Here is a 12,409-nt window from a genome sequence, read left to right as displayed (position 1 = left end):
ATGTCAAGCATTCTAATTGTCAGCTCTCTCTCTCACTCTCTCTCTCTCTCTCGCTCTATGTAATTGCGTTTGGCTTAGTAATTATATTTGAACCAATTCAACGCCCGTTTTTCACTGCTCTAACATGACAAGTGAAAAACAATAACAATAATAGCAACAAAAACTGTAACAATAACTGCAACTGCAACTGAAAATAAAAATCCCACATACATCTATGTCTAAACTAAATTTAATTAGAGTTTTGGTTCACTAGTTCAAGTTCAAAACATTTGCCGCATCATTCAAGATGCCCGTTGCACGGCCTTTTGCACCGTTCGATTCCCATCAGAGAGATCCACTCGAGATCCAATCCCAATCGAATTGACTTCTGATTACACAAACATCTTGACAAAAACATTAAGACAACATACTTTGTCTAACTTAACTATTAATAAGTACATACAATGAATCATCTAGTTAAAAGTTAACAGCTTTCTAAATACATACATCATTCACTAATAGTCGATCTATTAAATTGCTACAATGATTGATTTTTCACACTTTTGGGTGTTAGCATAGATTATAAACGAATTGTTTATGTCATTTCAATATTGACGCAAATGCTTAACTTAACTAAAGGTCTTTTGACCAATTGTGTTGTAGAATGACATGCAAATTATTCATCAGCTTATTTACTTTGAATAAAAGAACGGCTAATGTAATGTAGTGTATGTAAAACTATTAAAGGCAGATATTCCTAACTACTTTATCGTCCTACAAAGTGACATATATTAATGCATAATAGCTAATTACTATTGCAAGTTAACATCTCTAGTCTGAACTGAATGGAAACAATGCTCTTAGTACCAAATGTTTATTTAATTTATATAAGATAAGTGTATTTAAGACTCTAATTTAAGAATGGTTTTGTTAAGTGTTAAAACCAATTTTACTTGATGATTGAAATAAAATCTTTGTTTAGTCACTTAGAAATAAGGTTTTTAAGGTTTCGTTTGTTGATTGGATGGAAGAACCAAACATTGGCTATGTTTAAGAGCATAAAGCTTTGTAGTAAGAGCCATTTTATAATTTTGAATTTCATTATCTGTTTTATGATATCCTTTACAAGGGTGTTAAAAAATGAAGTATACGACATTAAAGCTAGTCAATAAGTAAATTTTCAAATAAACCGTTAAATAACTTATTTCGATAGACAATTTTCTTCACTATTTTTAGAGAACCAAACACCATCAATCCTTAATATTTAATTATTTTTTATAAATCATTTTATTCTTATTATTTCAAATATTATTTATTAGCGAGGTTCGAAATTGTATGTCAAAGGATTAATCATAGTTGCTTCATTTCGAAGTAAGTTATAAGTTTTATATATATATTTTAAACACATATTCAAATTTAATGAATCTTTAAGCTATAAATTTTAATGTATACAAAATTTTTGGCAATTTGTTTGATTATCCTAATGGAATACGACCCTAACTAATAGCATTTCAAAGCTGAAGCCATTTCTAAATGGCATTATATCTGATAAGTAAAAAAAAATTCACGGGAATTCCCAGAAGAAATTGTTAAGTTTAGTCTAAGCATAAATTTGAATTTGTGTAATTAATTCGTAATTAGTTAATTCACTTGTAAGTTTATTAACTAAGTGCTAGTCATCAAAATATTTCCACTTGCTATTTATTTGTTTTTATTTCTCATATATTTGTGTCGTTTTTTTTGGAAGTCGTACATATTTGATCGTTCTATATAGTTATCATATGTGATTTAATTCGTGATTATCATTTTAATACCTAATGCCTGAGAACAAGATCACAAATAAGTCATGACAATGAGATTAACTAGAAGCAACATGTCCATTAAGACTCAAAAAGGGGTCTGTGAATTGCCCAAAACATTTAGCGTGGACTTTAACGATAATTCATTACCTTTTTTTTTATTGATTTGGCTACTATCTCTCTTTCGGTTGTCATCGAATGGAAAAACGATGTCAAAGTGGCTAAGACATGATTGCCGCACCACGGAAAGTACGTCAAACGAATAGAACCTAAACGAATTGCACTTGTCTTTCTGTGACTTATCTAAGTGCTTACACGACCTTTTCTTATATTAAATATGGCAGATCTGATTGAAAGACTCTAGCTATATCATTTTAAGTTACTGTTAACTATCTCTTTCGTTTTCTGGTGAATTAGAACGCTTCAACGCCAAAAAGCAATAAAGTGCTAAGTGCTTGGGGAAACAGATTTCGAATGTTATGATTTATTGATTTTAGAAATTGAAATTTTTGAATTGTAACGTATAAAAACAAATAAATCCAGTAGTAACTGACTGCTGAATAGACAAAATAAATAATAATAATAATAATCACTATTGCTCTCGTATAAATTCCATTGAAGCAGCCAGGCATGAACTATGTATATACATATTTATGCCTGGCTAAGAATTTCTAATCAGCCACACACACAGAGAGAGAGAGAAAGAGTTAGTTAGTTAGTTTAGAGGGGAAAGCTTAATCTTTAGTATAGTTCTAAGTACTTGGCTAAATTCAGAAGAAAGTGAAAGTGAAAGAGTAGCGACATGAATGTCAAAAGTTTACGTTCAGGTATGTCAAATATGGGAAAGAAAAAAAGAAGTTACAAACACTTATACACACACATGCACTCTCACACTCACACACAATGATCGCACGAGGCTTTTAAGTGATTGGATTTATTAACCAGTTTGCAGCTACCATTAGCTTAGAGTCGGGGGATACCCCTCTCAAATAACAATACAAGACGTCACAAAAAATAAAGTAAATGAGTCGTTGCAACGACTTTGGTATACCATGCATCAAGTTAAACAACTCTTCTCACATGCCTTATAACAAGGGCCATCTGCCAGTGGCTATTTGACTACTTTTGGCCCTCCTCGGCAATACATTTAAGCGTATATCTTGCCTATATTTTATCTAATTTTAATGAAACTTAGAGGTCTGATAGATTTCAATGATAATTATTAGGGTTTCTAATTTTTTAACAATAGCCTAAAAATTGTAGTTAAAAATCACATTTTGCCAAATAACGGACGTGATATGCAACGTGTGAAATATTTCAATTTAACTTAATCTGTGTGTGCACTATAGAAGTCTATATACCAAGTTTAATAGCTGTAACTTTTAAGATCTCTATGATTTAGGTGTTGAAAAAAATCAAAAAAGAGGGATATATGACTTCTATATACCATTAAACTCCATCGAGTGCATGGTACAATAAGGCAGACAAAAACACAAGCTGTCTGTCCAATCTCTGAGGTGGAGTTCCCAAGATTTCATTAACAAAAAACGAAAAGCAAAAAAGCCATAAATAAAAATGGTTTACTAAAAAATTTTCCATTGGCCCATTTCGAGTGCGTTGTGAGGATGATATATATGTACATATGTATGTAGTATTCTGCTATCATTATGTCAGTTTATGTCCATAGCAGCATCGAACACCTAATGATACACTTTTTGTCAATGTACGCAGGCACTTGAAGTACATAGAGTTCTATGCTTTGTGGTGCTATTGCGGCCCTGGGGAGCCAACTGACAAGCTCGTGGTTCAATAATCTAAAGAAGATTCTGATAAGATTTAAAAATGTATACACGGATATTGACTACCCATCTACCCACCAGCCCACACGGACTGTCCACGGGCCTCACAAGTGTTCGGCGCTCGCGTACCTTCGCTCAATTCCGACTCAATTTCAAGTGGAGTGGAGTCATTGTTGTTGTTGCTGTTGCTGTTGCTGCTGCTGCTGATCACCGACAAAACTGGCAAAACGCTCGCTGAGGAGCGTGTTCAAGTGCGCGAGCGCAGAAAGCGCCACCAGGCACCACACACAATGAGAATACTCAAAACCAAAACAAAAATCATATAAATGGAATCCCCAGCGTCGGCTCAGCGTTCAGTCGGTTCTGGAATTGCTAGCAAAGCGGGCGTTTGGAGCGGCAAAAAACCTAAAATAAAATAATAGTTAGAAAAAACAGAGTAGGAAAAAAGAAAAGAAACAAAATACAACAATTTGTTTGTTAACATGCTAGCAATTCCTCCGAACAATTCTCTACCTCAAATTCCAATTGCTGGGCAAAAGTAAGAAGTTCCACGCCAAATTAAGAATCAAAGCTCGTAAAAACGACAAACACGAGCGAAACGAAACAAAACAAAAACAAAAACCAAATAGTGCAACAACTAATATATATATATAGCAAGTGCCCATAATAATAATTATATATACATAAGTAAATAAATCATTTAACATCGTCATAATGAGGATCATTTGCTGTGGCGGTAATAGTGGCAAAATGGACATGAAAAACAATTCGGACCCCAAAAAGGGTGATGAGGCGGCAGCGGAGACCGAAGGCACATGTAAGTATTGAATAATATTAAATTTTGATAACATCTATCAATATATGTACTATTAGATAGTATATAGATAGTTAAGTGGGCATGAGATAACCCAGGAGTGGGTAAACGTAACGCACTTGTGTAAACCCAACGGATGCACTTCATATAGGTGAACCATCAATGGAAATTTCATTACACAAGTTAAGAACCACTTAAACAACACACACACACACACACACACATACTGATCTGATATATTAATAGCTGAGACTATAAACCACAAAAAAAAAAAGTTGCATTTTTAGTTTAGTCATGCTCTAATTTAACCTTTAAATATGTCCTATTAAACCTTATCGGGCACAAGGCTCCTTCATCGTTTAATCGTGATTAAACTTATCGTAGCCATAAACATTATGCCTTTCGTTTTGTTTAAACTAGGCAAACACTTTTAGTTCAAATACTTTAAGAACAATATTGATTCTTACTTAACAAAAGCGAAAGAGATTTATTTGCTTAATTGACATCATTTTGCGGTTTTCAAGTTTTAAATTTAACACTTAAAGTTGCCCAAAAGTAAGATCTGTTTGACTTAATGATAGTCTATTGAATAGTTAATCATTCCTTTTAGTAAATATTTATTATTAATTGAATTAATAATAGAGAACAATAGTTAACAAATTAAATTGTTAGCTGCCAGGACTTTCGGCTCTAGGATATTTTGGGCATTTATTTCATTTCTTTTTGTTAATTTCAACCAACAATTAAGAACAATAAATTATTTTCATATTTCCAAAATAGTGAATCATTTTTTTAAACATTTATTTGATAATCTGTGATCAAGGAAATGACTAGCCAACATATTCGGCTGACTGATCAGCCGTACTTTGGCCTAAACAAAAACAACAAATGTGTTTCAATATCTAAGTCATTATGGTTTATTTAAACTACAATTTGATATACCCTTTAGACTTTAGTATAAATAATTAACTCCATAGATAATGCTATTAATATGCATTAAAAAAGAAACTTCTAAGCCATCTTCACTCTTATGTCTAAAAGTGAAATCGGCTTTTATCAGTTTTATTCAAAATTCTTTAAAGAGATTTTGTTGTTACAAATGTTAATTTTCTTATATAAATAAATTAGTTTTTCTTTGTTCTAAACAACTGATAGCAACTTCAATTAGCCGTACAAAGACTTCATGCGACAGTTTTAAGTAAAAGCTTAAATAAATGAACCTTACCTAATTCAGATCAGTCTAAATCTTTGAGAGACTCTCTACCTCTCTCTCTCTCTCTCTCTCTCTCTTAGCAATTGATCAAATGAGAGAGCCAATAAGCCAATAAACATTTGTTTTTTAAGATCGTTTAACTTTAAAATTTAGTATTTCAATTTGGCTACTCTCAAACTTTCCGAGCTGGCCAACTCAACAAACATTTGGCTGGCCATAACCAGATTTGTTTTTTAAATGAATTGTGAAAGTAATTACTCAAAAATAAAAACAAAAACAACACTCACACATAGACATTCTCTTATTTGGCTTAAACAAAATTAGTTATGTGTGTGTCTGTGTGAGTGTGTTTTTGTCACTTGAGCGTGTGCCACACACGTTCCAATTAAAGGTTTTTTTTTTTTTGTGTTAAGATTTTCATTTTGTTTTGAATTAGTTTATTTATTTTAATTATTAGTTAAGCAATGCTAGATGTGAGACTGAGAAACTGACCTGGACCTGAACTTGGCAGGTCGTCTATGGCGCCTCATTCAGCTTGGCTCAGACAGACAGACAGGAAGCTAGTGGCACTTGTGGTTGCAGTTGCACTTGCTGCTGCTGCTGTTGGCCATAAATTGATATATAAATTGAAATTCATCGTCAAAGTTTAGTTCGTATGCAAATTTCTGGCAAACACAGAGTTTGTTTGTGTTTTGTCTGGCCATTAGAGAGAGAGAGAGGGGGGATCGCATGCTAACAAAATACGTAGATACCGACAGGCAGTCTATATCGTACCGACAAACGACGCACTCTCTCTCTCTCTCTCTCTGTCTCTTTCAAATAAAATCCAGTTTAGTACCGACGACTAATGAGCAATATAAACACACACACACACACACACTAAATTGAGATTCTAGCTATCGATACGTTCTTTTAAACAATTAGAGCTTTGGATGAAGGGGTTTTGGGGGAGAGTTTAATGTGAGGGGAAATATAGTTTCATATATGGCTAAAACATAAATCTCACATAGTTCGTTTACAAGTTGCCGATTATGTTCCTGTTTTGACTAAAATATTGCATCAAAAGGAAAGTCATTACAAGGGCCCCTCCCCCCATCCGTCTTCCTCTCACCAAATTGCACCTGTTCCATGCATTATGAATTCGTTCTTAAAACGAACTGACAAAAACCGCAAAATTTCATTAACATTTCATTTATTTATATATTTATATGAAACTTATTTGTATTACAAAATCTTCCGTCAGAATGAACATAAATTACGCCTGGAATTCCATACAATAACAACAACAATAACAAAATATTCAAACAATATTCAAATTTTGCAAGGTAGGCGGGCGCATTGTATGAGGCGCCTGTTTGACGCATTTTCTAATGGTTGACATCCAGCCGTAGTCCAGGCCATCAAGTTTCTCTATGCCCCAACGCAGATCACACACAAATCACAAATCATAAAAACTTGCTCTACGGGTTTTCGTTTTTTTTTTTTTTTGTGGATGATATCTAAAGGTTTCGCGATGGCCGTACACATCGCCAAAAAAGTAAAAAAAACCAAAAACTGTTTTGAAAACATGGCCAAAACGCATGATAAGCGCCATAGACACGCTTTGGTGGTGTTTCGACTTGATTGCTGTGACACACATTGATTTTAGCCACTTCAAGAGAGTTACGGAGCATTCATGGGCGTTGTGTTTTAGACCATTAAGCAATGATAACCCTATTGACAGCTTGCCTATCTTCTATATCTTTGAAGTGTGTGACCACGTCGCGTCGGGGCATTTCAAAGTCGTTCTAAATACTTTCAGCCACCAAATGACGTTCAAGAGTTGTGTCTGGGAACCTCCAAACTTATTGGTCCGTTATCTAGCTTTTGGGCCACTTTCATTCATCATTCCCTCATAGTGTGGGAATTAGCCTAATTCGTGTTCTAAATTGCCACAAAATGCAATTGCAATTGCAATTTTAATTGCACAAAACAAGAAAAAGGTAAAACATGAACTCTAATTGCTTGCTAATTGTTTATGCATTTTATGGTTGATAGCTCAAAGTTCTTTATAGCGCAGGCGTACCGTAGTCAAAGCTTTTTCTTCTTTTGGAGGGGTAAAAGCTTTCGCTATGGCATTGCCAGGCAAGAGAAATAAACGTTGACATTCAAGATTCATATTCAAATTCAAGTTCAAAGCTAACGGCTAATAAATAAATTTCTATGAAATAATTTTTAAATAATAGCAATAAATTATCAAGATTAATATGCGACAACAAATACAGATCAAAGTTTTGTTCATCAAGGCATGCACCGATCATATGATGCCTTGCACTTGATAACAAACTAGACAAAAATAAAACCAGCCCCCAACCTCAGCCCCAGGCCCCCTTTTAATCAGGTCCGCATCTAGAAATGAACTTTATTTGAGAACTGTGTCGAGTTCCCCCATCTAAATGATGCTGTTGGCGTTTGCTGCTGCCGCCGCTGATTGTTTTATATTACCAACTTACTCGGCTGGCACGAGACAGAGCGATAGAGGCAAAAATGTGTAGCATCTAGATGGTGTAATTGAGATTTTCGTTCACCTTTAAGATGGAAACGCTCTATCAAATATCCATCAGTTAGTGCATAGGCTCCCAACAGAACAGAACAGTTGTGCAACCATCTAAGAAGAATCTCAGTATTTGATTTCGAACTAAGCAAAACCTTTTATTTTTTGGCTTAAATATGGTGAATAATGTGGTGAAAAATCGACGTTTTGAAGATGAAGGTGGGTTATGGCATGCAATTCTAAAGAAGAATTCAAATTCATTTATCCTAAATTAAGTGTTTTTAAAATAATATTTTTCTTACAAACAAAATTATACCAAATAATATAAAATTATGAGAAATCTTCTAAAAAAAATATGGAGAATCATTCAAAAATGTCAGAAAATATGTTAAAATTTTTTGAAAATCTCTTAAATTATGCAAAAATATATAAAATTAAAGCATTTGAAATCATTCTTCACAAAAATTGTGTAGTTATTTCTAAAGGAACATTTCACTCAAAAATCTTTAATGTGTATTAAATAATGGAAAATTTTCAGAAAACCTCTAAAATGATGTAAAATTATTCAAAACTTAAGCATTCCAATTAATTCATCTTAAGCAAAGAAACCACAAAAATGTTTTCTTTTATTATTTCCAAATCAACATTATAATCTATAAAATTTCTAAGCAAATAGATTAATTTCTAACGACTTTAACTCTCTTTTTATAGAGTCTATTCATAGCCAATTGTCTATGACTTTCATTTTTTAAAACATTTCGGCTGTTGTCATTATATGGACAATTTAAGTTGATAAAAATAATTTCACAATTCATAACTATTTGCATAGACAATATAAAGTTGTAAGCTCTGATTATGACTTAAGTTGATTTCGTAGTTAATTGCAGTCCAGATATAGCTTTACTTACCCATCACAGAAGTAGACTTGGGCCATTTGCCTTTGCTTATCAAATGAAAGGAGATAAGACTAGATCATCATTATATTCCATTCATATAAGACGAGCCCCCTTTTTTCGATTTTTTCGCTCATCACTCCTAAAACTAGTGAACTTTCCCGATGTGTGAAAAATTTTAATCCTTAACTAATGAAACCGCCTTACAATTATTGCAGTCGGAAGCAGTTTGAACCAAAGCAAAATTACATATGTAATTACGTAGATTTGCTTATCTGTAGAAGCACTTGACACTAAGTCAACAAAATGCAACTAAACTTTCAGTGCGAGTTGATTATGACATCAGAGAGTACATTTGGCTTGGGGTCCATTTTCTTTTTTTGGCGCCAGAGATAAAAAACGTGTGAGATGAGACTTTCATAATGGAATTTTTTTTGTATTCCCAATTCAACCCATTAGCCAAAGTAGTCCAAATGTAAATACCAAAGCAAATAGATGATTATCTGCGAGAATCTGTCGTCGTTTTTGTCGTCGCAGATAAGGGATGATAAATTTAAATTAAAAAAACGCTACTGATATATAATACAGAAGTGGTTAAGAGGTGGCCAAGTGACGCCGTCTGCCGAGAATGAGAGTCTTGTGCGATTTATGGCCCGCAATTCCAGTTAAAAGGGGCTGGTTATTCGTTATGGCACTACGCAAAAAAGTTCTACACGCTTACGACCTACAGCTGACCTACATGAAGGTGGGGGAAATAGTTACTGATAGCTAATCGTCCTAAGACTATAACCGATTAGATGAGCTGGAAATAGACAGAGAGTCAAATCGAAGATCAATTAATATATGTATTACCTGCATACATAATAAATGTTAAAGATTACCTAAACTAACTAATGGCATAACTTTTCTTGGTTACAGATTCCGGCCTGGGTGTGCGTCATTTTCAAGCTTTCCTGCTTTTCTGTGGTTTAACTGTGGCCTATGCCTCGCGTGTCAATCTCTCTGTGGCCGTGGTGGCCATGACAGATGCTGCCAGCGTTAATCCCAATTATCCTGTAAGTATTAAGGTTAAATTAGAAATTAACAAAGGACATTGAATTCTATTGGTTCCTTGCAGGAATACGATTGGTCAGAGAAGACGAAATCCCTGCTGCTGAGTAGTTTCTTTTGGGGCTATGTCATCACGCAAGTACCAGCAGGTCAGCTGGCACGAAAATTTGGTGGCAAAGTCACTCTATTGACTGGACTCTCCATTTGTTCGGTTCTAAACATCCTGACACCTCTGTTCGCGGATCTCGGTGGCTGGCAATTGGTTTGTGCCCTGCGTGTGGTTGAGGGCTTGTGCCAGGGCTTTGTATTCCCATCGGTTCACACTATTCTATCGGGTTGGGCCGTACCCAGAGAACGTGCCACCTTGGGCACATATGTATATGTGGGCAATCAGTTTGGTACCATCGTTATGATGGCTACCAGTGGTGTATTGGCTGCCTCAGCTGGCGGATGGCCAAGCATATTCTATGTCTCTGGAGGAATTGGATGCGTCTGGGCTGTGGCCTACTATTTCTGGGGTGCCAGTTCACCTGCGCAATGCAAGCAAATCTCCCAAGAGGAATTGAAACTGATTGAGTTGGGTCTCGCGGAGGAATCGTCTGCTGCTGCGGATCAACCCAAGGTGCATTTGTCTACCCCATGGCTGGCGATATTCAGCTCACCTGCCTTCCTTGTCCTGATTGTGGCTCACAGTGCTCACAATTGGGGCTTCTGGACACTACTCACGGAAATTCCTAGCTACATGAAGAATATTCTTGGCAAGGATATCAAATCGAATGCTCTACTCTCAGCTCTGCCATATTTCTGCATGTTCTGCATGTCCTTCGTCTTCTCGACCATTTCGGATCAGCTGAACAAACGCAATTGCATCTCCACCGTTACAAGCCGAAAACTGTTCAACTCGATTGGTTTGTGGATACCCATGGTTACCCTGATCGGTCTGGCCTATGTCGATACCGATGAGAGCACGACAGCCGTGGTCCTTCTCTGTTTCACCGTGGGCATGAATGGTTCCACCTATTTGGGTTACCAAATGAATCATATTGATTTGTCGCCCAATTTCGCCGGAGTTCTGATGGGCATCACAAATTGTGTGGCCAATATAATGAGTATTATTGCCCCACTTTTGGTTGGCTTCATTGTTACAGATGAGGTAAGTTGAAAGCTCCCAGATCTGAGCATCTATTTAACGTTTCTAACAAATATCTCTTTATTTGACATTGCAGCACGATGCCACGCAATGGCGTGTTGTCTTCTTCATTGCTGCCGCCATCTATCTGGTGGGCAATGGACTCTTTGTCATCTTCGGCAAGGCCAACATTCAACCCTGGAATGACCCACCAGCATCTAAAGAAGCTCGTCGCAACTCTTCCCCCCAGGTGGAGTCGCAAAACTAAACTGAATTTAATGACTTATTGTCAGAGAGAGCGACTGAGAGAGAGAGAGAGAGAGAGAGAGAAAACCGCACTAGTCAACTAGTTCACTTTTGTCCAACCAAAACTCAGTTGTAATTTCCCTTTCCTTAAAAGCTTCTTCCTCTGTGTATAAGTTTTTTTTTGTGTAAATTGTATTCCACATTGTGTATATAAGTTTAATTTAGAATTTAGCTTTAAGGCCTTGTTGCATATGTGTATAAAAGTTAACAAAATGTAAATAAGATGTAGAAATCAAAAACCGCAATGTTTTTCTATGGGAAAATTTCATGTGTGATTGTGCACTTGAAGCTGATGGATACATCAATCAAATGGAGAATTATTGCTCATTCATGTGGAAGTTACACAAATCATAGTGTAATGGCAAAGAGCTCTTATAGTAATGTCGAATAAGGATTCGTCAAGTTGACGTGTCTCTAATTCCTTACTTATTTCAAGTTTCCAACTAGGAATTCTTTGAAGTGTTTTTGCAATTTCGATAAGTCCTCATACTGACAAAATGTGTTTTTTAAAAATTTGCTAATATTACTGAGCGACAAACCAGAATTGGACGGATGTCCAGGCCAGAAATGGAAATCAAAACGTAACATTTTGATTGCAATAACCCAAATGATTTTTGGACGATGTGTTTTCTTTCTTTTTTACTGCTTCATGAACTGGTCTAACCTTTATCCTCTTTTTCTTTTTGTCCTTCATGATGCGTTCGTGAATTGATGTTCAGGATACGAAATTTGTAATAAGGAACTGCAGCGATTTCGGTGTTAATATTTAAAATGTTAATTGTAGTTGTAAATATTATTATTCACGATTCTTATGGAGTTGTTTAAAGTAATTTTAAAGAAATGCTTTCGTAAGGTTTTTTATGCATGGTAAATTTTTCCTCCTTCTACAAATTT

General features: G+C 35.3%; 1 protein-coding gene across 2 annotated transcripts; it reads left to right on the top strand.

Annotated features, from left to right (window-relative positions):
* The first annotated feature begins 3,919 nt into the window (after positions 1 to 3,919).
* On the top strand, positions 3,920 to 11,754 carry LOC137577417 (putative inorganic phosphate cotransporter). 2 transcript variants are annotated; one of them, XM_068290881.1, is made up of 4 exons: positions 3,920 to 4,394; positions 9,949 to 10,085; positions 10,148 to 11,233; positions 11,307 to 11,754. In XM_068290881.1, exons 1-4 carry the CDS (start codon positions 4,292 to 4,294, stop codon positions 11,475 to 11,477), a joined length of 1,497 nt encoding a protein of 498 aa, XP_068146982.1. In that variant the 5' UTR covers positions 3,920 to 4,291; the 3' UTR covers positions 11,478 to 11,754. The 2 variants fall into 2 exon arrangements, with proteins under 2 accessions (XP_068146982.1, XP_068146983.1); XM_068290882.1 differs by lacking the exon at positions 3,920 to 4,394 and adding an exon at positions 8,201 to 8,356.
* Positions 11,755 to 12,409: the final 655 nt, after the last annotated feature.

Source organism: Drosophila tropicalis, unplaced genomic scaffold (assembly GCF_018151085.1).
Source record: "Drosophila tropicalis isolate 14030-0801.00 unplaced genomic scaffold, ASM1815108v1 contig_593, whole genome shotgun sequence".
Classification (NCBI taxonomy): Eukaryota; Metazoa; Arthropoda; class Insecta; order Diptera; family Drosophilidae; genus Drosophila; species Drosophila tropicalis.
Note: the sequence above shows the minus strand (reverse complement) of the source record. Positions and strands in the feature narration are given on the sequence as shown.

Excerpts from the sequence above, each read along its gene's own strand:
- LOC137577417 (XM_068290881.1), top strand. The coding sequence starts at position 4,292 with ATGAGGATCATTTGCTGTGGCGGTAATAGTGGCAAAATGGACATGAAA. Across the intron at positions 4,395-9,948 it reads AGCGGAGACCGAAGGCACAT|ATTCCGGCCTGGGTGTGCGT; the intron begins GTAAGTATTGAA and ends TCTTGGTTACAG. Across the intron at positions 10,086-10,147 it reads GCGTTAATCCCAATTATCCT|GAATACGATTGGTCAGAGAA; the intron begins GTAAGTATTAAG and ends GGTTCCTTGCAG.